General features: G+C 40.6%; 1 protein-coding gene across 1 annotated transcript in view; it reads left to right on the top strand.

Moving 5' to 3' along the window:
* GALNT12 (polypeptide N-acetylgalactosaminyltransferase 12) overlaps positions 1 to 22113 on the top strand; it is a 77477-nt gene that overhangs the window by 18648 nt on the left and 36716 nt on the right. The window contains exons 2-4 of the mRNA XM_075212835.1: positions 3968 to 4137; positions 8681 to 8870; positions 10362 to 10547. Coding sequence (XP_075068936.1) covers positions 3968 to 4137; positions 8681 to 8870; positions 10362 to 10547 — 546 coding nt within the window. The remainder of the gene's footprint in view (positions 1 to 3967; positions 4138 to 8680; positions 8871 to 10361; positions 10548 to 22113) is intronic.

Here is a 22113-nt window from a genome sequence, read left to right as displayed (position 1 = left end):
AAAATATTTCCAAGGTTTATTTACAAATATTAATAACAAGACATTCAAAATGTTGCACAAATGAGTTTCAGAAAATAAAATAGGAAATAAAATCAGAGTACTATTTACGAGGTAGACTTGCTGTGTGTGTGAGGGAACACAAATGAAAGTATGGAACATTTCAGTCTTGATAGATCCCTCTTGAAATGCACAATCTGATGTCTGATTTTAAGCCATTTCATGTTGGCTCTTCATCCCCACCTTAGGAATTTAGCTGTCGGTAAAGTCAGACTGATCTCCCAAATGTCTCAGGGCTTTTGAAGTGAGCTGAGATCAGAATGTCCACAGGACCTTGAAGTCTCACCTCTGCTTTTCGTTGGGCTCGGCTAAGTCTAACTCCTCTGCATACACAAACTACTCAGAAATTTATTTGGGCCTGGCTACTTTCACAAGACCATTGACATTTGCCTAGGTCAGACTCAGGTCAGTTAACAAAATACACTTTAAAAAGTTACATAAAATATTCACAGTGTTATACATAAATTCAACAGAAAATAGCAATTAGTCATTAGATATACTAAATTTCGTCACACCTCCCCTTAACTAGGGCACGGAGAACTGTGACCTGCCACTGTCTCTCCTGCCCATTCACCACTTCTGCCCCTTAGCGTGAGAGGCCATCTGCGTTTCCATGTTCTGCGCCCTTCTGGTGTTTAATGGTGAAGTTATATTGCTGCAAAATGAAATTCCATCGTAGCAGCTTTCCATTCTCCTCACAAACTCTATTCAGTCAGCTTAGCGGATCATGTTCTGTAATAATGGTGAAATGCCATCCATACAGATAGGGCTGTAGCTTTTGAAGTGCCCACACAATGGCTAGGCAGTCTCGTTCAATGGTAGTATAAGCCACCTCCCAGGGGAGTAGTTTTCTACTTAGGATAATAATAGGGTGCTCCTCCCTCTGCGCTGTCACCTGGCTAAGGACAGCTCCTAGTCCATAGTTAGATGAGTCGGTCTGTACTATAAACCTCCGTTTGAAATCTGGGGCCTGTAGAACAGGAGACTGGACCAAAGCAGATTTCAGAGCTGTAAATGCATTTTCACAATCCTCTGTCCAATTAACCACCTGTGGTAATTTCTTTTTTGCTAAATCAGTCGGAGGTTTGGCTAGGATGCTATAATGGGGCACAAATTTTCGATTAATACCCGGCTGTACCTAAGAAAGACATGACCTGCTTTTTCGTGGTAGGGATCGGCTATGCCGTGATAGCCTCTACCTTGCCCGGCTCTTGGCGGAAGGTACCTCCCCCTACACAGTGCCCCAAGCACTGCACTTCACGCATGCCAAGCTGGCACTTCTCTGGCTTCATAGTCAGACCTGCCTCAGTAGTTCGGCCTAACACAGTATTCCGATGGATCAGGTACTCCTTCCAGGTCTGACTGAACACCGCATTGTCATACAGGTAGGCAACTGCATGTCGCTTCTGACTCTCTAGCAGGTCATTGACCAGGTGCTGGAAGGACGCAGGGGAATTTTTCTTTCCAAAGGCCATGACCAAAAACTCAAATAGGGTAAATATATACAAATACCTAGGTGCAAATGTATCAATGTAAGCAGCATTTGATAGCTTCACAAGTATAAAAGAAATAAAAAAATTACAAATGATAATTCAATAACATAAAAACAGGTACTGGCCAGACCTAATAAATTCCATATAAAAGTCTTTGAAGTGTGCAGCAGAACTGGCTGTGATCCAGAATCCAGCTAAGTAAGCTAGTAATAAAACAGGTCTCTAATTCAAATCAAAATAATCTGTTAATCTCTAATATTCAAAGTTCCTTATTCAGATAAGGGCATCTGCTACTTTGTCTAAGCAAATGGAGGAAAGAGCTACTGCTTCTAGGTACCTAGTATCTTAATCCAGTACAGTCAGAGGGCCGGAGTCGTTAAGGCAAAAAAAAAGGAGTAAATGTTCTCTGGAACAAACCATGTTTTACTGCAAGGGGTGCAAATTAGTTTATTATTTTGCACATAGGTAAATACTGGCTGATTTTTCATGTAGCATGCAAATTCTTGCTTTATTTTTACACTGAAATTTACAGTTAATCTAGGACATGCACTAACCCTAAATCTGCCATCACATTTTAAATTTATCTCCCCCTCCAAAGCAACATGGTTTTGCCCAGATGCAAAGTTACTTCTTTTTTATGCTTTGCTCTCCTTGATGACTCAGGCACAGAATGTACTCTTTCCCTGAGCTACTGGGAATGGCACTCAAAGGGTTCTGATGTGAGAGACGGGCAGTGAAATGAGAGGGGCCCTCCCTACATCACCAGACTTCCCATCAACCTGGCACACATGGCACTAGCGACAGTATTTTGCCTCATTGTGCGTGTAAATGCACTCAGACCTGCCTGCAGCCTTTCCTTAGCAAGTTCTGCACTGGTGGTGCCCCGATCTCGCAACTGAATCAACTGTAGAAGACGGTCCTGGCCCTTGATGGACGTTCTTGGACATCCTGAAGCCTTCTTCACAATTATTGAACCTCTCTCCTTGAAGTTCTTGATCATCCGATAAATGGTTGATGTAGATGTAATCTTACCAGCAGCAATATCCCCTGCCTGTGAAGCCCTTTTTGTGCAAAGCAATGATGACTGCACGTGTTTCCTTGCAGATAACGATGGTTAAGAGGTAGAACAATGATTTCAAGCACCGTCCTCCTTTTAAAGCTTCCACTCTGTCATTCTAACTCAGTCAGCATGACCTAGTGATCTCCAACCTTGTCAACACTCTCACCTTTGTTAACGAGAGAATCACTGACCTGATGTCAGCTGGTCCTTTTGTGGCAGGGCTGAAATGCAGTAGAAATGTTGTTTTTAGGGATAAAGTTCATTGTCATGGCAAAAAGGGACTTTGAAATTAATTGCAATTCATCTGTTCACTCTTCATGATATTCTGGAGTATATGCAAATTGCCATTATAAAAACTGAGGCAGCAGACTTTGTGATAAATAATATTTATCTCATTCTCAAAACTTTGTGCCATGATTGTAGCAACAAGTTTCAAGGGGACAGGTCCCAAAATACTGAATACAAGTTCACAAATACAGTGTTTTAAGTATTTATAAGTGACAGTAATTGGCAATTATTGCAGTAGTCCTAAGCATTTAAAACAGAATAAAATGATGAGCTATATTTTAGGAGAAAGATTGAAAATTTTCAAATGAACGAAGAGGCAACAGAACTCAGTCATATTAGGTGGAAAGTTTCAAAAACCTGAACCTGGGCATTCTCCTTGTTATGCCTGAGGTGGCAGCTAAGCGTACTTGTGTGCCCGCATAGTTTTTAATTCCTAAATTACCTTCCAGAAATAAGAAGCAGTCAAGGTGAAGGCTTTGTGTTATGTTCTGGCAGTGCTGGTGTGAAACAGCAGCTGGGAGTCACAGGTCGCTGTGGGCTGGAAAACAAGGCATTGTTAGATAAATCCATTAACACAGGTGTAATTGAGTCACCTGATTATTCTTTTAAATAGTGTCTTGGTTGAAATTAAAAGCTTCTCTGTTACATGAGCAGTTACAGATTTGTTTCCACTCTGAAAAGTGTTAGCATTGCTATTTAAGTAAAAGTTTTATTGTTTTGTAAATTAATACATACTAATAACTGGTATGGTCAAATAAAATGATTGAAAAAGAACGTTTAACACCAAATGACAATTTTGTACAAATTGAGACATCAGAAATAATGGTTGTGGAAGACAACTATTTTGTTGCTGATCTTGATTATGATCAGGCGGAATGATTTTTGTTTAAATCTGATGGCTACTTGTAAACTACTTCTGCTGTCAGGTAAGTAAATATTTTTATGATCTAAAACATGGGGAAAAATATTATCTTGTTTAAAAAATGATATAGCATGATACCAGCATCCAATATGATTCAAAATAATTGCATTAAAGTCACAGCGTTACTAAGCATTTTTCTGTTTACAGGTGTAAAACGGTGAAATATGACTATTACAAGTTGCCTAGAACGTCTGTGGTCATTGCCTTTTACAATGAAGCCTGGTCAACACTCCTACGGACAGTCCACAGTGTCCTGGAAACATCCCCAGACATCCTCCTGGAGGAAATTATTATTGTAGATGATTATAGTGATAAAGGTAAAAGAAGCATTATTATTGTTTGTACAAAGACACTTATAGGTGATAGCATGAAGTGGTAATTTCTTTTAATCAGTCATGGTCTATGAAAAGATAAACAAAAATCTTTTACCCCTACACTTAATGGCCATCCTTGTGTAAAATAAGAGTTCATTTAAATTTTACATGTAAAACGTCCTGTAATTTCTTGCACTTAGAGTTGAACATAAGGCCCACTGCCTCCCTGCAATCATATAAAATAATTTGCGCATCCCTTACTCAAACCTCCCAAATTTTTCCAATATCAGCGGGACAGTCCCAACTGTATGTTCGTCCCAAGGGTGTGAATGTTGGGGGAAGGGAGGTATGTAGCGGGCAGCCTAGCACTTTACAGCATTAGACAGCCCTCTTGGGGCATGGCCATGCCCCCTGTTGTGATGTGCCCAGTCCCCCTCCCCCACTTCGCCCCCGTCTCACTGGTGGTGACACATGTTGGGCGGTATGCTTGCTCTTAATTCCTTATGTGTGAAGAGGCAGAACGGGTGAGGAAAGGGGTTTTTCAAAGCAAGGCAAGTACATAAAGGTATGTTCATATATTTGCTCTGTATTTGAAGTTTGAGACAGCCACAGACTTAATAAAAAAAAGACTCCCACAGTCAAAGTAATTCCAGTACTCATAGACTAGACTGGTAGCGGCATTTTTGGGGCACCAAGCAGGGTGAAGTTCCCCAAATATGCCATTACCAGCAATAAGCTATGACAGACTTGGCTAGTGACACTGTAACACAGCAACCTGCAGCTTGTGGTTCCTCTGTCATAATATCACACAGCCCTAACTTGTTCAGTATGTGGCTGAATTTCCCGGGAGAATGAGACCCCTCACTGTAGAAAAAAAACAGCCTGGTGCTTAAAGCACTAGGGCTCCTCCCTACAACCCCTTGCCATGATGATGCACTTAAAGTATATCATGATAAACTTTAAATGTATCCTCATGTGGTCTCATGTATATAAGATATGTACAACTCAATATTTATACATAAGTGCACTTTTTTTGTGCAGCATATTTGACTCCTGAGCTTTTCACACAAATGAGTCTATACATTTGAGTCTGCTGTGGTTTGTTTATTTTAATTATTTTTTGTTTGTTTGTTATGCCAACAGGAAATCTGCAGTCCGCATAAGTACAGGATCCGATTTAATTTTTAGGACTTTGCTAATATAACCTGTTTTATAAATAGGATTAGTTTTAGTTTTATGTTTAATACATTTTAATTAGAATGCATGAGACTTTGTTTCTTCCCATTTTTGCACTTGTTTTCATGCATAGCATCTGGTGTTGTGTCATTGGTTATGAAAATGGTTGGATACAAATTCATCGCCTGTGAACATTGCTTCAGCATACTTCTATTCTACCTGAAGACTAAACATTTTGATTTATTACCATTTGCAAACATAGGTGTGAAAAACCATCTCCTTCAAGAAGATTGAAATTACAGTATATAAGGAACAAAACACAAATGCACTTTTGTACTGTTTTAATCTTCATTTTGTAACATTTTATTATATGCTGTCTTGTGTCTGCCAACAGTTCCAGTTTTCATGTGACATTCTTATTTTATGGTGTTCAGAGGGGGCATGGTTTTACACAGCATAGACAGATCAAGGAGTGTTTTTGTTGGATCAGTATGTGGCTTCATTTTTCCAAATTTTCCAATCAAGAATGTTGGTACTTGTGACAGGATGGACCACCTATGCCACCCTGTCTGTTGTTGCTGGGAACCGGCTGAACTAACTTTGCCACCGTTCCCTTTCATTATCCCAAATGTGCCCTCTTGCCGCAGTAGGAGGGGCTTACAAAGGCTGCAACCACTGGACTCCTTACCGGCATCCAGAACCGGGGTTTCTTCTGGGTAACTGACGCTGCTAGTTTATCTTGTTGCTGGTGTACCTGGGCTAGTACTCATGACCTCTTACTATGGATCAGGGAAGCTGTGGATGGATCCACCCTGGCCTATCACACTGACCAGGGCTGCATGGGTAGCAGGCAGAGCGGTGGTACCGGAAAGCTTGGGTCCAAATCTCAGAGACAGCCAAAGTATAGATTAGATTTAGGGTCTAATCTGCAGGTCAAAGCAATACTGAAGATGTTTTCACGCAGGTCTTTGCAGCAAGTGATGTTTATTTGCTCTCACACTGGTTGGAGGTACCAGTGATCAGGTCAGATGAAAATTTAGAAGAAGAACAAGTTTCCAATACAAGCTAGTGTCCTTTATACAGTTTAGACACAGTCTATTTTTAGCATCAGGATATAACCTGTTTACACAAACATGGATTTACATGCATTGCAAAGCCAATAATATTTACACTTCACTATGAAATTCCTTGCTGTGATATATACTAGCAAGTAAAAAGGTCTAACTGACTTGAATACCTTCTTCAGACAGTCGCCGAATACACATTGCCACAGAACAACACAAACCCAAACAAGCCAATTCCCCACATCACAATACACCAAAGGCTTTGTAAACAACTGCTCATTGTATCAGATATATAGATCAGACATATTGCATTTCCTCTAGAAAGGCTAAACAGAAAAAAAACACATTTTCTAACCTGGTCTCAGAAATAACGATTTTCTATGTCAAAATATACACAATATAAAAAATAAATGCATGTGCAATTATATAAATAAGCGCCCTGCGCTATTTCCTTATTTCACCTTTCACCTAGCCATGCAGTCTCCATCTGCAAACATTTGTAATACAAAATGGGTCACTCTGAAGAGCTCAGTAACTTCAGTGTGGTACTGTGAAAAGAATCCACTTTGCAATAAGACAGTTTGTGACATTTCATCCCTGCTGGATATTCCACGGTCAACTGTAAGTGATATTATTAGAAAGTGGAAGCGTTTAGGAACAACAGTAACTCAGGCAGGAAGCAAAAGACCATGTAAAATCACAGAGAGGGATTAACAACTGCTAAGGTGCATGGTGCGTAAAAGTGGCCAACGCTCTGCTGATTCATAGCTAAAGAGTTCCAAACTTCCACTGGCATTAATGTAAGCATAAAAACTGTGCAGTGGGAGCTTAATGGAATGGGTTTCCATGGCCTAGCAGCTGCACGCAAGCCTCACATCACCTAGACCAATGACAAGCGTCGGATGGAGTGGTGTAAAGCACACCAACACTGTACTGTGGAGCAGTGGAAACATGTTGTGTGGAGTGACGAATCACGCCTCTCTGTTTGGCAGTCAGATGGGCGAGTCTGGGTTTGGCGAATGCCAGAAGAACATTACCCCCCTGGCTGCATTATGTCACCTGTGACGTTTGGTGGAGGAAGGATAATGGTATGGGGCTGTTTTTCAGCGTTTGGGTTAGGCCCCTTATTTACAGTGAAGGGCAATCTTAATGCTTCAGCATACCAAGTAATTTTGAACAATGCTAGCTTCCAACTTTGTGGCAATAGTTTGGGGAAGGCGTTTTTCTATTCTACCATGACTGTGCCCAAGTGCACAAAGCAAGGACTACAAAGACATAGTTTAATGAGTTTGGTGCGGAAGAACTTGACTGGCGCGACAGAGCCCTCACCTCAACCCCATCGAACACCTTTGGGATGAATTGGAACGAAGATTGTGAGCCAGGCCTTCTCGTTCAACGAGGTGTCTGACCTCATAAATTCTCTACAGAATGAATAGACACAGAAACAATCCAACATCTTGTGGAAAGCCTTCCAAGAAGAGTGGAAGTTGTTACTGCTGCAAAAGGGGGACCAACTCCATATTAAAGTATATGTATTTGGAAATCATGTCATTACAGTCCCTGTTCGTGTAATGGTCAAGTGTCCGAATACTTTTGTCCATATAGTGTATAGTATTCAAGCCTTTTTATAAAGAGATCCTACAAGATCCACTTTAGGAAAGCTCTGGATAAAAAGAAATAATACAAAAGCAGAGCATTTAATAATATATAACCTTATATAGTCTCCGGTTTCAATAATTGGAAATAATGACATATCTTGGTGAGTGTAGTTCTTCTCTGCTCTCAATACTTCCTGTACCAATTCAGTTGTGCTGATTAAGGGGAGCTATCCTAAATTTCTGTCAGACCACTACATAGTATGATTGCTATAGCAAAACCAGGTATTATGTGAAAGGGCTCTCAAAAGTATTTTGTATGCAAGAGCTACTTCAGTTGGAAATAGGTACATAAGTATTCCAAGATCTGGACAAAGTTGAATGTATTTGAGATATAGATGTATTTATTATATAAAGGAAACGCTTTTTATACACACAAGACTTTGCTTTTTGAACTTGTCTGGGACACAACATGGAGCAACTTAATAATGGATTATACTCCATTCATTGCCAAGGTTAAATGAAATGTTAAATATTTTGCTTCATGGTGCAGAAACTTTTGCAAATATGTCTGTGAGTATTCAACCTATGTCTGTGCAGTTTTGCACGTAATTGGGTTTGCATACGCACACATTTGTTAGACAGATTTGTGTCTGAGAATATTGCATCTTTTTCATTATAACAGTAGCATTTTTGTTATTGTGCCTATAGAACACTTGAAGGAGAGCTTGGAAAAATATGTTTCCGGTCTGAAGAAGGTACGGCTTATACGAGCTACCAAGAGAGAAGGTCTAGTGCGAGCACGTCTCCTTGGAGCTTCCATAGCCACAGGAGAAGTTTTAACTTTCCTTGATTGCCATTGTGAGTGCCATGTAGGGTGGTTGGAACCACTAATGGAAAGGTACAATATTTAAAGTACAATATGTTAAAGAACATGTAAACAGCAATATTATATTAACACCATATTTTAGATGGACTAATTATCAAAATTTTGAATTTTTCTTCATTGACCATGCCAGTGAAATGTTCTACATAACCACAAGTGAGAAGTACTATCAGAAAAAACTGTTTTTTTTTCCCATTAAGTTTAGTATTTATTTAGTATAGTATTTTATAGAACATTTGGAAAGGGGGGAGGAATAGAATAAAAGAAGGGAAACATGTCGCACTAAATGAGGAGTGGTCTAGGGAGGAAAGAGAAAAAGGAAGGAATACAAAGGAATGTTATTAAAGGGATGGACAGGGAGATATAGAGAAGAAGAAAAGGCAGTAAGGAAACATGAATGAAGGGAGATGTTAAGCTCTCAAAACATGCTTCTAATTAGTTACTAGAAGAGAAGTGGATCTAAAGAATCAATCCAGGCTTGCCAAACAGACAATAATTGATTCAGACAATAATGGATTATACTGTTGATATGCTCAAATTTATACAACTGACATTAGTAATTATGGCTGTTTTTTTTACAATTCAGGGCGATCAGGCATCTAGCTATAGTAAGAATGTGGCCAGCTAGTTTCCAGATCAATCTATGGATTCCAGAGGGTAGAAGAGGCAGGAGGTTCCATTAAGTTTATTTTATTGTTTTTTTCACAAGGTTACAGACGGCTACATAGAACATTTGTCTTTCAATAAAATAGCAATGCAAACCAAGGTGATACTACATACGCACATAGTATATAACTGAATGATTAATATGCACAGACGCAGGAGATACACCTTGCCATCTAAACAAATTCCGAACTAATCCATTATAAAAAACAATAAGTCTAAATATCTATTACGCATACAATAGTATAAAGTGTTGGATGCCCGCATGTTCGATCAGGAGGAATTCATTCAGTCCTATCGCATATCTAGAGTGAATACAACTTTTCCATATTTGCTCAAATTTTAGAACACAGTTACTGCTGGAATACGTAAACCTGTTCAACCGGCTCATTTACCAGTATTATCCAGTCTTCTATTGCCATCCAAGTTCCAGCTATACCTAATTTAGCCAGCAGGAATAATTTGCTGTTTGTTATTTAACTATCCCCTTTTGGATTTACATAGAGGTACAGATAAAGTAAAATAATTTATAATTCATGTGAAGATAATAGAAATTTGATTTAAAATGTATCAAATTTAGGCAGTTATTAAGGCTTGGGGAGATTTTGACAGACACGTACTGTAGTTTTCCTTTACTACAATGGTTAGGATAGCGGAATATAAACATACATAACAAAATGGTGCAATTGACCTGCACAAGGTTGATACTTCTTGATGTAAGTAGGTATGTTAGGTAATTGATGATTAAAGAAGTAGATGTTCTGTTTTGTCTTGTTTTGTAACACGACAGAAGCATGAGATGTGTCCTGGTTGTTACTATGCATCTGAACATTTCCTCCCCAGGATCCGGGAAAAGGAAACTGCAGTGGTTTGTCCGGTGATTGATGTAATTGATTGGCATACATTTGAGTTTCTGGGCAATGCTGGTGAGCCTCAGATTGGAGGATTTGATTGGAGACTTGTCTTCACTTGGCACGTAGTACCAGAGAGAGAGCAAAAGCGCAGGCGCTCTCCCATTGATGTCATAAGGTCTGTACAATATTTAATAGCTGTGGAATATGGGAATATATTATTATTATTATTGTTATTATTATTATTATTGGGTTTTTTTAAATGAACATTTCTCAAAATATTATACACATGTTGTCTGGATTTAATTAGCGAGAAGAACAAAGGCTGTTTCCAGTTTTAGAATGTGATCATTTAAATTTGAGTTTCTTGTTCTGTGAGCAGAAAAGGCATATAACAAGCCCCACTCATGTCAGAAAATGCAACTATGTAAATGTATGTGTATAAGTGAGATTTAGGTAAATACTTCTTATAGCTATGTGTCCCAGATTAGACAATAAATAAAAAGGAGAGTGCTTAGAGCATTAAATATTAAAACTTTTGATGCAAGCTTTTTACATATGCCTAATTAATGTATGCAAAATACAGTTTTGACTCAGCTAGATTTGTGCACATGCTAATGTTATGAACAGTCCAATGTATAGCAACAATATACTCTATGCATTGTGATGATAACAGTCTATTTCTGTCTGTGGAAAAAAGCGATTATCAGTCAATTGTATGCACAGGATGTATAGTCTTCAGAAAGAGATCCGAATAAATATCCCACAATCTGGATGTCCTTCTGTATGCTGACCGTTCAAGATAATACCACTACATAATCATGCTGCGTTATTTATCCATATCTGGAGCGCTTTCTAATACACCTCCTATTCAGCACTTCACCGTGGTGGTCAGATGTCTCACTGTCCCTGCAGCAATTAGACAGTTCCTTGTTTGATATCAATAGAAAAATAATCACAATGATCTCTCTGAGGAAATTACATGGTGAAAGCGGAGAAACATGTAAGAGTTGTGCATCAGATAGTGTCTATGGATTACTGTTGCCACATCTGATCTTCTGATTCCTAGTGGTTATTTTGCCACTGATATCAAACTGGGAACTGTATAATTGCTGCAGAGACACAGAAACATCTGAAGTGAAGTGCTGAATAGGAGGTTTATTAGAAGGAGTCCAATATGGGTACGCAGGGGAAAAGGGTAGTGTAAGCAGGAAAACACAAGGAAAAAGAAGAACACAAAGAAGGGCCCTGTCTGTGAGAGCTTACAATCTACAATGATGATCTAATAATGCAGAGTTGTTCTGAGAGATAAGATAATACAGCTTAGTTCTCCATTACAATCTAGATCAGTGTTTCCCAACCCTAGTCATCAAGTACCCCTAACAGTGCAGGTTTTCCATATGTCTTTGCTGGAGCACAGGTATTAATCATCACTGACTGACACATTTTGAAAGATCCACAGGTGGTACTAATTATTTCACTGGTGACCTGAAACACCTGCACTGTTAGGGGTACTTGAGGACTAGGGTTGGGAAACGCTGATCTAGAGTCAAACTACCAGTTGGGGTCAGTTCATTAACAGTCCTTCTTTATATTGTATAATATTTGGAGGAGCATAATGTATAAGTAGTAAACAGTTCAATTCTTATATGCGTATACCCACTTGTTTGTGTGTGTGTGTGTGTGTGTGTGTGTGTGTGTGTGTGTGTATATATATATATATATATAATTCCATAGACAAAAAACCTTACGGTTTAACATGTCCAATTAAGGTTCCTCATACACAATCTACAATGTAAGAAAACGATTGAAACTCTTCAGCTCAAACTGCAAAAAGTAATGAAATTATGACGATTAAGGCAGAAACCTTAATGGACGTGTTCCTTGCGCAATACAGACATAGTATGTCATCACATCCTGTGGTTAGCTGCAGATTCAGCACTATCATGGAGTGAGATTGCTGTCACTCACAAAATGGTGGAGCTGCTAATTCGCAGATTTGTGTGTTCACTGGAATACACAGATGATCCCCACAGTCATCCCTCTTAGTCCTGATTTATGGATGGTAATTTATATAAGTGTGTATGCAAGTTTGGAGCTACATACTAGAGCCTGGTTTGTGAATGTACCGAGATTTGGCTGAACAGAACCTCATATTGAGGATTTAGTATTTACTAGTACATAACTGAAGTTTGAGCATCAGTACTCTCCCTTATTAACTGAGGATTTGGTAAACCAGCTGGTTACTTCTGCAATAAGATCTTATCCAATTGAGGACCTTTCATTTTTACCAGAGCTGGACTAATTTTGGTTCCTTAATTTTCTCTGAGCAATTATAACATCTGTGTCTATCTGTATATGCTGATTTGAGCACTGGCTGCACGTTTAAAACTTTGTATTGTTGGCAATCCATTAGCATGAAGTTTTTACTTTATTAATAAATACGAGGGGGTACCCAAATGTAACCAGAATCATTTTCTAGAAGGCGGGGAACGTGTAGTATGGGCTTCCGCTGCTAGGTGAATGTTTGCAGAACAATTCTGAGCCAGTATGTCTGCTGACATTGCGGGAGGAAGGTAGCGTTTGACTCCAGTGATTTTTTTTTGTCAACGAGTTATTCAATCTTTCGCCTATTTTTTGTGATGGCTGATTCACACGAACAAAGTGCTGCTGTAAAATTTTGTTTTCTTTTTGGAAAAAATGCAGCAGAAATGGTTGTTATGCTACAAACAGCATACAAGGAAGCTGTCATGAGTAAAACACAAGTTTCTGAATGGCTCTCCAGTTTCAAACGAGGTGAAATGTCAATTGACAATCAAGCTCTTTCAAGACGTCCTTGGACCGCCTGAACAGGGGAAAATGTTATGAAAATTCGTCAAGCCATTCTGGAAGATTACCGTCAGACCATCGATGAATGTGGAGTGGACTGGGATTTCATGGAATTCCTGTCAACGAATTTTAAACGAGGACTTGGGCATGAAATGAGTTGCAGCAAAATTTGTGCTCCGAGTGTTTGCCGTTAACCAGAGAGACTAACGCACCTGCCCACACAGCGATGTGTGTTAAGCAATTTTTAGCCTAAAACAACATGATACCTTTGTTTCACCCACCGTAGTCACCCGATCTTGCCCCCTGCAACCTTTTTTTTATTTCTTCGAATGAAAAAAGACTGGAAAGGAAAATGTTTTGCTGATATTGAAGAGGTGAAACAAAAAAGGCCAAAATACTAAAGGCATCAACGACGATGAGTTTAAAAAATGTTTTGAGCAATGGAAAAATGTTTGGGCAAATGCATTGATTCAAGTGGAGAGTACTTTGCAGGTGACTGAAGTTTTAAAATGTACAAATACATACACAATTTTTTTATAAATTGATTCTGGTTTCTTTTGGGTACTCCCTCGTACATTCAATATCCTTTATTATTAAATTAAAATAAACTAGTTTTTATTTTTATTTTGGTGTGGGAACATATTCTTATTTTATGTATATACCCCTTGCAGCTTTGTTCTGGCGCTCTCTGTGCGTTCAGTTTACACTACTGAGCAGTTTACCGGGAAACATTTTATCAGTTAAGTCTTGTTGGCTTTATGTATCCTTGAATTTTTGTTAAAAGTCAGCTTAGGCCTTGTTAGGGAATGTAATGGCAAACTTTGCTCACTGATAACCAAACTAAGCAGAGGCTTCTCTACCATTTAAATGTATTTCAAATATATTATTTTGTAGTTTTTTGTGAAGTTATTCTACTGTCCCTTTCTAAGAAAGAGACCCTAAACTACGATAAAGGTTATCTAGGAAAATGTACTACTACTGTATGTGTGTATTCCAGTGAACACACAAATCTGTGAATTTAGCAGCTGCACCATTTTGTGAGTGACAGCAATTTCACTCCATGATAGTGCTGAATCTGCAGCTAACCACAGGATGTGATGGCATACTATGTCTGTTTTGCGCAAGGAACTTGTCCATTAAGGTTTCTGCCTTAATCGTCATAATTTCATTGCTTTTTGCAGTTTGAGTTGGAGTTTCAATCGTTTTCTTACATTGTAGATTGTGTTTTATGAACCTTAATTGGACATGATAAACCGTAAGGTTTTTTGTCTATGGAATTTCATGGCTTTTTGTAAAGTGAAAATATTGATAACAAATTTATGAACTTAGAATTTACAGCAGTTAAAAATAGTGGAAACTAGATGGGCCAAGTGGTTCTTCTTCTTCTTAATCCCTAATAAACAATAGTATTTACATTGCTCTACTATATTAGCCTCTACCACCTCTGTTAAATGTCTATCCCACTTGTCCCCTACTGTTTTGAGAAAGTAATTTTTCCTCAGATTTCCTCTAAACCTAGTACCCTCCATTTCCAGTGTATGTCTTTTTTTCACATATCCCCAACTGCCCACCAGCTTTGTAACCACATGCACACGTCACCGCCGATTGCACCAGCTTTTATCTCATGTTACCTCCTGTGTACCAGTGTCTCTCACTTGACACCCTTTTCTCACCCGCTCTATTTTCACTTGTCATCCCCTTTGCACCAACAAATTTTTCAAATGTCACTCCCTGCGCACCAGCTTTTGTCACATGTCACACATGTATATATGTGCAGGCAGGCAGTGATGGGATGAAGTATGTATGTTCTGGGAGGCATTGGTGCACATATATGTTCTGGCAGGAATTGGTGCATATGTATGTTCTGGCAGACAGTGGTGGGTGCAGTATGCATGTTCTGGCTGCAAGTGATGGGATAAAGTATGTATGTTCTGGCAGCAATTGATGCAGTATGTATGTTCTGGCAGACAATGGTAGGGTCTGTCTGTTGTGGCACACAGACACAGACAGACAGAGAGGGAGAGACTAGGGTCAATTTTGATAGCAGCCAATTAACCTACCAGTATGTTTTTGGAGTGTGGGAGGAAACCGGAGCACCCGGAGGAAACCCACGCAAACACAGGGAGAACATACAAACTCCTCACAGATAAAGCCATGGTTGGGAATTGAACTCATGACCCCAGCGCTGTGAGGCAGAAGTGCTAACCACTAGGCCTCTGTGCTGCCCCATGTGTATATACACACACATATGTATATGTGTGTGTGTGTGTGTGTGTGTGTGTATATATGTGTATATATATGAATATGTGTAATATATATATATATATATATATATATATATATATATATAATTATACTATCTTATTTCAAACAGTCTCAACTTTCTACCACTACCTACCCAATTATATTTATTTCATTTAAGCAATTACCTATATGATAGCAGCCTCTATATCTCGCCCAAAAGAATGTGTTTCTCTGGTGCTGGCTCTTCCTCCTCGGCCTCCAGCATGGCCCATGCTAACACATCATCTATTCCTGTGCGGCAAACTCCCCAGCTGTTGCATATCAGGTTTCAACAGGCCTTTGATAGGCTTCAGGTGAACCCCAGCCGCTTGCAATTGACGGTCCGGTTACTCTACAATCTATACAATCCTTATTGACATCCCTCAAATATGATAATGATGGGGATTCACGACTAAACTCATCATCCACAGGAGTGTAAATTTACATAGCAATTAATTCCCCGGAGAAAGGTCTGTCGGTCTAGAAAGATTGTAATATCAAAGTAGATCGTCTGGCCCTGTGGCGGGTATCTCTGCATATTGACTGCATCTATACCTAAGCTTGGCCAAACTGTTCAGGAGCACGGCGGATCTCCTCTCTGTACAGGTCTGGAATATTAACATATAACGGTTCCTATTTTGCATTTATACTGTTTGATTGTGTTGACATCATCTATAGGGCTGTCCCTGTGGCCTCCTAATTCTACGGTTTACAATGTTACTGATGTCGTAAAGTGCAACACACCAAATATTGATTTGATTTAGATTTCTCTTCTGTTCATTTACTTCATTTACATATTGTTAATTGATAAAAAAATAAACTATTAACACTTTTTTATTTTTGAAAGCATTCTTACTTTGCAGCATTGTTTCCACACCTGCCTAAACTTTTGCACAGTATTGTATATCTGTTCATTTAGTTATGGGATACGGTTATGTATATGGTACTTAATGGAAGTCAGTTTAGCATATGCTTTTTTCAAATTTCCACATATTTGTAACCTGTCTTCGATTTTTCTTTTTTTATTTATTTTCTTATTTTGTCTTTTATGGTCAGGTTGTCCAGGCCCATGCCTACACCCACACATATTCCATCTTTATGACAATTTTTTTGTTTCCTTCCGTGGCAAAAGTTCTAATTTCCTGATGGAAACTATTTTTGTTTACCCCCCTACTAGTATTTTCCCTGTTCTGATGCTTCACTTCCTCCCTTTCCCTTTTCCCCCTGTAGGTTACCTTGCAAACTGTCTCTCCATCTGACCAATTCTGGGAAGGGCTTGCTACACATACTCCTAATCCATCACCATGGTTCGTTTTATGTCTATAAATGCAAAGGGGTTAATTCCCCCAATAAATGTAGGCTTGCCCTCAAATACTTTGCAGCTCATAATGTGAATATAGTCGCTGTCCAGGAGGCGAATTTCTCTTTACATTCCCCTCCTCGGTTTCATAATCATACACACCCTACTTGTCATATGGCATGTGGGCCCTTTAAGCGTAACAGAGTTGCTATCCTGATTTAAAACTACCTGCCCATTTAAATGATATGATGTGTGGAGAGCAAAGCATCCTGGGGAACATAACTACACAACATTCTTTTCCCATGTACAAAACTCCTTATCCTGAATTGTTCTTTGCACTAATGTTATTATATTGCCTATAACATGGTCCAACCATGCACCCCTGTTCTGGTGTTTGTAACCTGTTGCTAGGGACCTTCCTCTTCAACCCTGGAGACTGGCAGATTGTTTTATTATATAACGTTGGTTTGTGTCAGGAGCCGTCCCTGTACTTTCACTGTGTGCTAGGGACGGTCACCCGCCCTCTCTGCTTGGCTGCATCCTGTTGCCTAGGAACAGGACGATTTCTCTTTTTATTCCTGGTGGGCTCCCTGCAGGCGCTTCCAGGATGCTACAGGACACTATCTGGCTGCATCAGCGGCAGTCAGTGATGTGTTGAACGCCGAATTTCACACTGGCCAATCAGGACCTCACTCTTTCTATAAATTGGAGGCTCTTGCACCACTAGGGTGCCAGAGTATCAGGTTCCCTTATGCTCCAGCACTTCAGGTTCTGCTCCTGCTTATTGATTGACCTTTTGCAGCAAATCCCATACCTCCTTGCAGAGGTTCCGGGCGAGGACCAGAGGCGCGTTCGACTCCACTCCTACAAATTTAACTGTGTCAATACCAGCAAGTAGCCATCAATCATGCCAAGCCTGTGACAGTTTGCAAGTTATGCATGAATCACTAGATACTTATTTACATACTAACTCCCCCGGAGAGAACTCTGTATACACTCAATTGTGAGCACTAAAGGCTGTAATGCGATGGGCAGTCATTCAGGCAGCAGCTAGAATTTAGGTGAACGCAAACTGAGGTGCAGGTGTCATGAGACTCAGATCTCATCTTTGGAAGCTCAACATAAACTTAATCCCTCAAACCTCACTATTGAAGCAGCCCTAGTAGGCCTTTGCAAGAACTTAAATTACATTTCTCTGTTCTCCTGCTGCAGCCACGGAGTTATGTTCAGCCTGGACAGATGACAATGTTAAGGGTGCTATCAAATCCTTGGAACGAGGTAAAGCTCTGGGCCTGGATGGCCTTCCAGGCTGAACAGTCCTCATGGGAACTCTTTAATAACGCTACCAGCGATTCATTCTTCCCTAAGGAGAAGCTTGAAACCTGCATTATCACTATACCCAAACCTGGTAAGGAACGAACACACTGTAACAATTATTGCCCTATCGCACTTTTAAATTCTGATTTGAAAATACTCGCTGAACTTATAGCTTCCAGATTGAACCCCATCTTGCCACAACTGATCAATATGGACCAGGTGAGGTTTATTGTGTGCAAAAAAGCACCTGACAACACCAGGCGGGTTCTCAATATAATAGAAACTCACGATGCCCAAGCGCAGGCATTTTTGCTGTTCTCGCTAGATGCCGAAAAGGCATTTGACAGGATACATTGGAATTACTTGTCTGCCGTCCTTTCCAGGTTTCGGTTTTGTGGACTTCTGGACTATATGTCAGGATTTCCCAGGTATGACCACGGAGAGGGGGTAAGTGGTTATAATGACTTTATTAAGAAACACAGATGACAAGGTAACTTGATTGCAGTTCAGTATAGAATACAGACAGCAGAGCAGAGAGGTACTTGAGCCAATCAATATGAACACAGATGAAGTAGACAACTCACGAGTGTTACGATTTTGATGCCTTAGTCAGTATTTGCACAGGCTTACCTAGGGGACGGAGTCTAACGGCCTTCTGGTCTTCACCAAGAACCACCGCAAGGTAGTGTGGTCTTTGCTGCCGAAGAACCGCAGGTCGCGGCCCCCAGGTTAGCCTACTGACGTAAGGGAGAAGGTTCTAAGTGATGGATAGTCAGACAGGCAATATGACAAGTGATGTAAGTACAGGCACTAACTGTGAATTCCAGGGATTGAAGGTCTGGAGCAGTAAGCGGTAGATGCACGGAGATGAGTCCAGGAACTCAGCCGGTTCGGTAGACAGGAGATATCAGGTATACGGTGCCAGAGGGGAATCCAGAGAGTAGTTGATAACACAGCCGGGTCGGTACACAGGAGATATCAGGTATACGGTGCCAGAGGAAAATCCAGAGAGTAGTTGATAACACAGCCGGGTCGGTACACAGGAGATATCAGGTATACGGTGCCAGAGGAAAATTCAGAGAGTAGTTGATAACACAGCCGGGTCGGTACACAGGGAAGACAGTCCAATACGAGGTGCCAGGAATAAGCCAAAGAATAGTCAGGTCACAGCCAGGTTGGTACACAGGGGTAGGAGGAATAAAGGAATACACAGGGAGCAGGTTCACAGGAGTCAGGAACACAGGAACTGTTAGCCAGGAACAGGAAACACATTGCTCTGACACAGGCAGCGTGTCAGAGCAGAGAAGATATAGTATTTGAATTCCCCGCCCAGGAGTCACATGACTAGCTGCAGGAAGAACCCGGAAGTGCGGGGACGCCATCAGGAGAAGCGCTGCACAGAGCGGACACAGCTGCTAGAACCACGCTGACAGCGCAGCGGAACGGGGATCAGATAAGTTCATAACAGTACACCCCCTTCAGGGGTGGCCTCCGGACAACCTATAAGGCTTTTGGAGGGAACTTGGTATGGAATTTCCTCAACAAACTCGGAGTATGAAGATCTCGTGCAGGAATCCAAGAACGCTCTTCAGGACCGTAGCCTTTCCAGTCAACCAGGAACTGCAAGAAACCTCTGGAAATCCGAGAATCTAGAATCCCCTACACCTCAAATTCCTGATCTAGCGCAGAAATAGCAGCAGGAGGTTTTTTTGATGAGAAAAATTTGTTAATAACCAGTGGTTTTAGAAGGGAAATGTTGAACACATTGGGAATTCTCAAGATAGGAGGTAACTTTAATCTAAAGGCCACCGGATTAATGACCTCTATGATCTTGAAAGGACCAATAAATCGGGGAGCGAATTTCCTAGAGGGGACCAACAAGCGAAGATTCTTCGTAGACAACCATACTTTGTCACCAGGAGTAAGTAGTGGAGATGGTCTTCTTCTTTTGTCAAATGCTCTTTTACTGATGGCAGAGGTGTGAAGCAATTTGCGTTTAATAAGATCCCACCTAGCCGAGAAGTCCGATAGAAGGGAATCAACAGCAGGAACTCCAGAAGCGGTTAAATCTTTGAAGGGTGGAACTTTAGGATGAAACCCCTGAAGAGCAAAAAAGGGAGAAGTGGAGGTAGAATCATGTGAATTATTATTGTGAGCGAATTCTGCCCAAGGTAATAAATCGACCCAATCATAATGTTTAGCTGAAATGAAACATCTGAGAAATTTCTCCAATTCTTGATTTGTCCTTTCAGTGAGACCATTACTTTGAGGATGATATGCAGAAGAGAAATTTAACTTGATTCCACAAAGACGAGAAAAAGCCCTCTAAAATCTTGCCACGAACTGAGTTCCCCGATCAGAAACAATAACATCTGGACAGCCATGTAGGCGGAAAATCTCTTTAATGAAGAGTTGAGCCAGAACAGGAGCAGAAGGGAGATCTTTTAATGCCACAAAATGAGCGGCCCGGGAAAGTCGATCAGCGACCACCCACACTACTGAGAACCCTCTGGAGGAGGGTAAATCAGTGATAAAATCCATGGAAAGATGACTCCAAGGTCGATCCGGAATTGGTAGAGGTTGCAGCAGACCGTATGGAGCTTGACGAGGGACTTTGTTCTGAGCACAAGTGGAACACGCCGTCACAAACTGTCGAACGTCTGAGTGGATAGATGGCCACCAATAACCACGTGAGATAAATTCCAAGGTTTTTTTTATACCGGCATGACCAGAAAAACAGGAGGCATGAGCCCATTTAAGGAGTTTTGATTGGAGATGTGGAGGAACCAAAGTTTTCCCGTGAGGAATAATAAAGTGAGTGGGAGTAGTAGCCAAAATACATTCTGGATCTAGGATGGGTCTAGAACCCTCTTCATCTGTATCCATGGAGTCAAAGGAACGAGAGAGCGCGTCAGCCTTCTTGTTCTTGGACCCTGGTTTGAAGGTAATGATCATATCGAAGCGGGAGAAAAACAGGGACCATCTGGCCTGACGAGGATTGAGGCAAGATGCAGTTTGTAAATACAGTAAGTTCTTGTGATCTGTAAAAATAGTAACAGGAAACCTGGCTCCTTCCAAATGGTGTCTCCAAGCTTCCAGGGCCAGTTTGATAGCGAGAAGCTCTCTATCTCCAATGCCATAGTTTTTTTCGGTAGGCGAAAATTTGCGAGAAAAGAAACCACAGGGAGAAAATTTTCCAGTAGAATTTTTCTGAGACAAGATAGCTCCCACTCCAGTAGAGGATGCGTCCACCTCAAGGAAAAAAGGGAAGGAAGGATCTGGTTGCTGAAGAATGGGAGCCGAGATGAAAGCTTCTTTAAGGTACTTGAAGGCTTCCACGGCCTCCTGAGGCCAAGTTTTAGCGTTGGCGGACTTCTTGGTCAAGGAGGTGATAGGTGCAATCACGGAAGAAAACCCCTTGATAAAGTGGCGGTAGTAGTTAGAGAACCCCACAAAACGCTGGACGGCTTTGAGACCTACTGGTTGGGGCCAATCAGAAATTGCCTTTAACTTCTCGGGGTCCATCTGTAATCCGGAGCCAGAAACCACATGACCAAGGAAAGGAAGACACGTTTTTTCAAAGACACATTTGTCCAATTTACAATATAGATGATGTGAGCGAAGGCGTTGAAGAACTAAGGAGACATGATGGCGATGAGTAACCATATCAGGAGAAAAAATCAGGATATCATCCAGATAAATCACCACAAATCGATACAGGAAGTCTTGAAAAATTTCATTGATGAAGCTTTGAAAAACGGCAGGGGCGTTGCAAAGTCCAAATGGCATGACTAAGTATTCGAAGTGCCCATCATGCGTATTAAACGCTGTTTTCCATTCATCACCTTGTTTGATACGGATTAGGTTGTAAGCCCCTTTCAAGTCAAGTTTAGAAAATATAGAAGCTCCCTTGACCCTATCAAAGAGTTCAGAGATCAATGGCAAGGGATACCTGTTCTTCTTAGTCATGGCGTTGAGACCACGATAGTCTATACAAGGACGCAGTCCACCGTCT

Source organism: Mixophyes fleayi, chromosome 5, assembly GCF_038048845.1.
Source record: "Mixophyes fleayi isolate aMixFle1 chromosome 5, aMixFle1.hap1, whole genome shotgun sequence".
In the NCBI taxonomy this organism is placed as follows: Eukaryota; Metazoa; Chordata; class Amphibia; order Anura; family Limnodynastidae; genus Mixophyes; species Mixophyes fleayi.
This window is presented reverse-complemented; position numbering and strand designations above follow the sequence as displayed.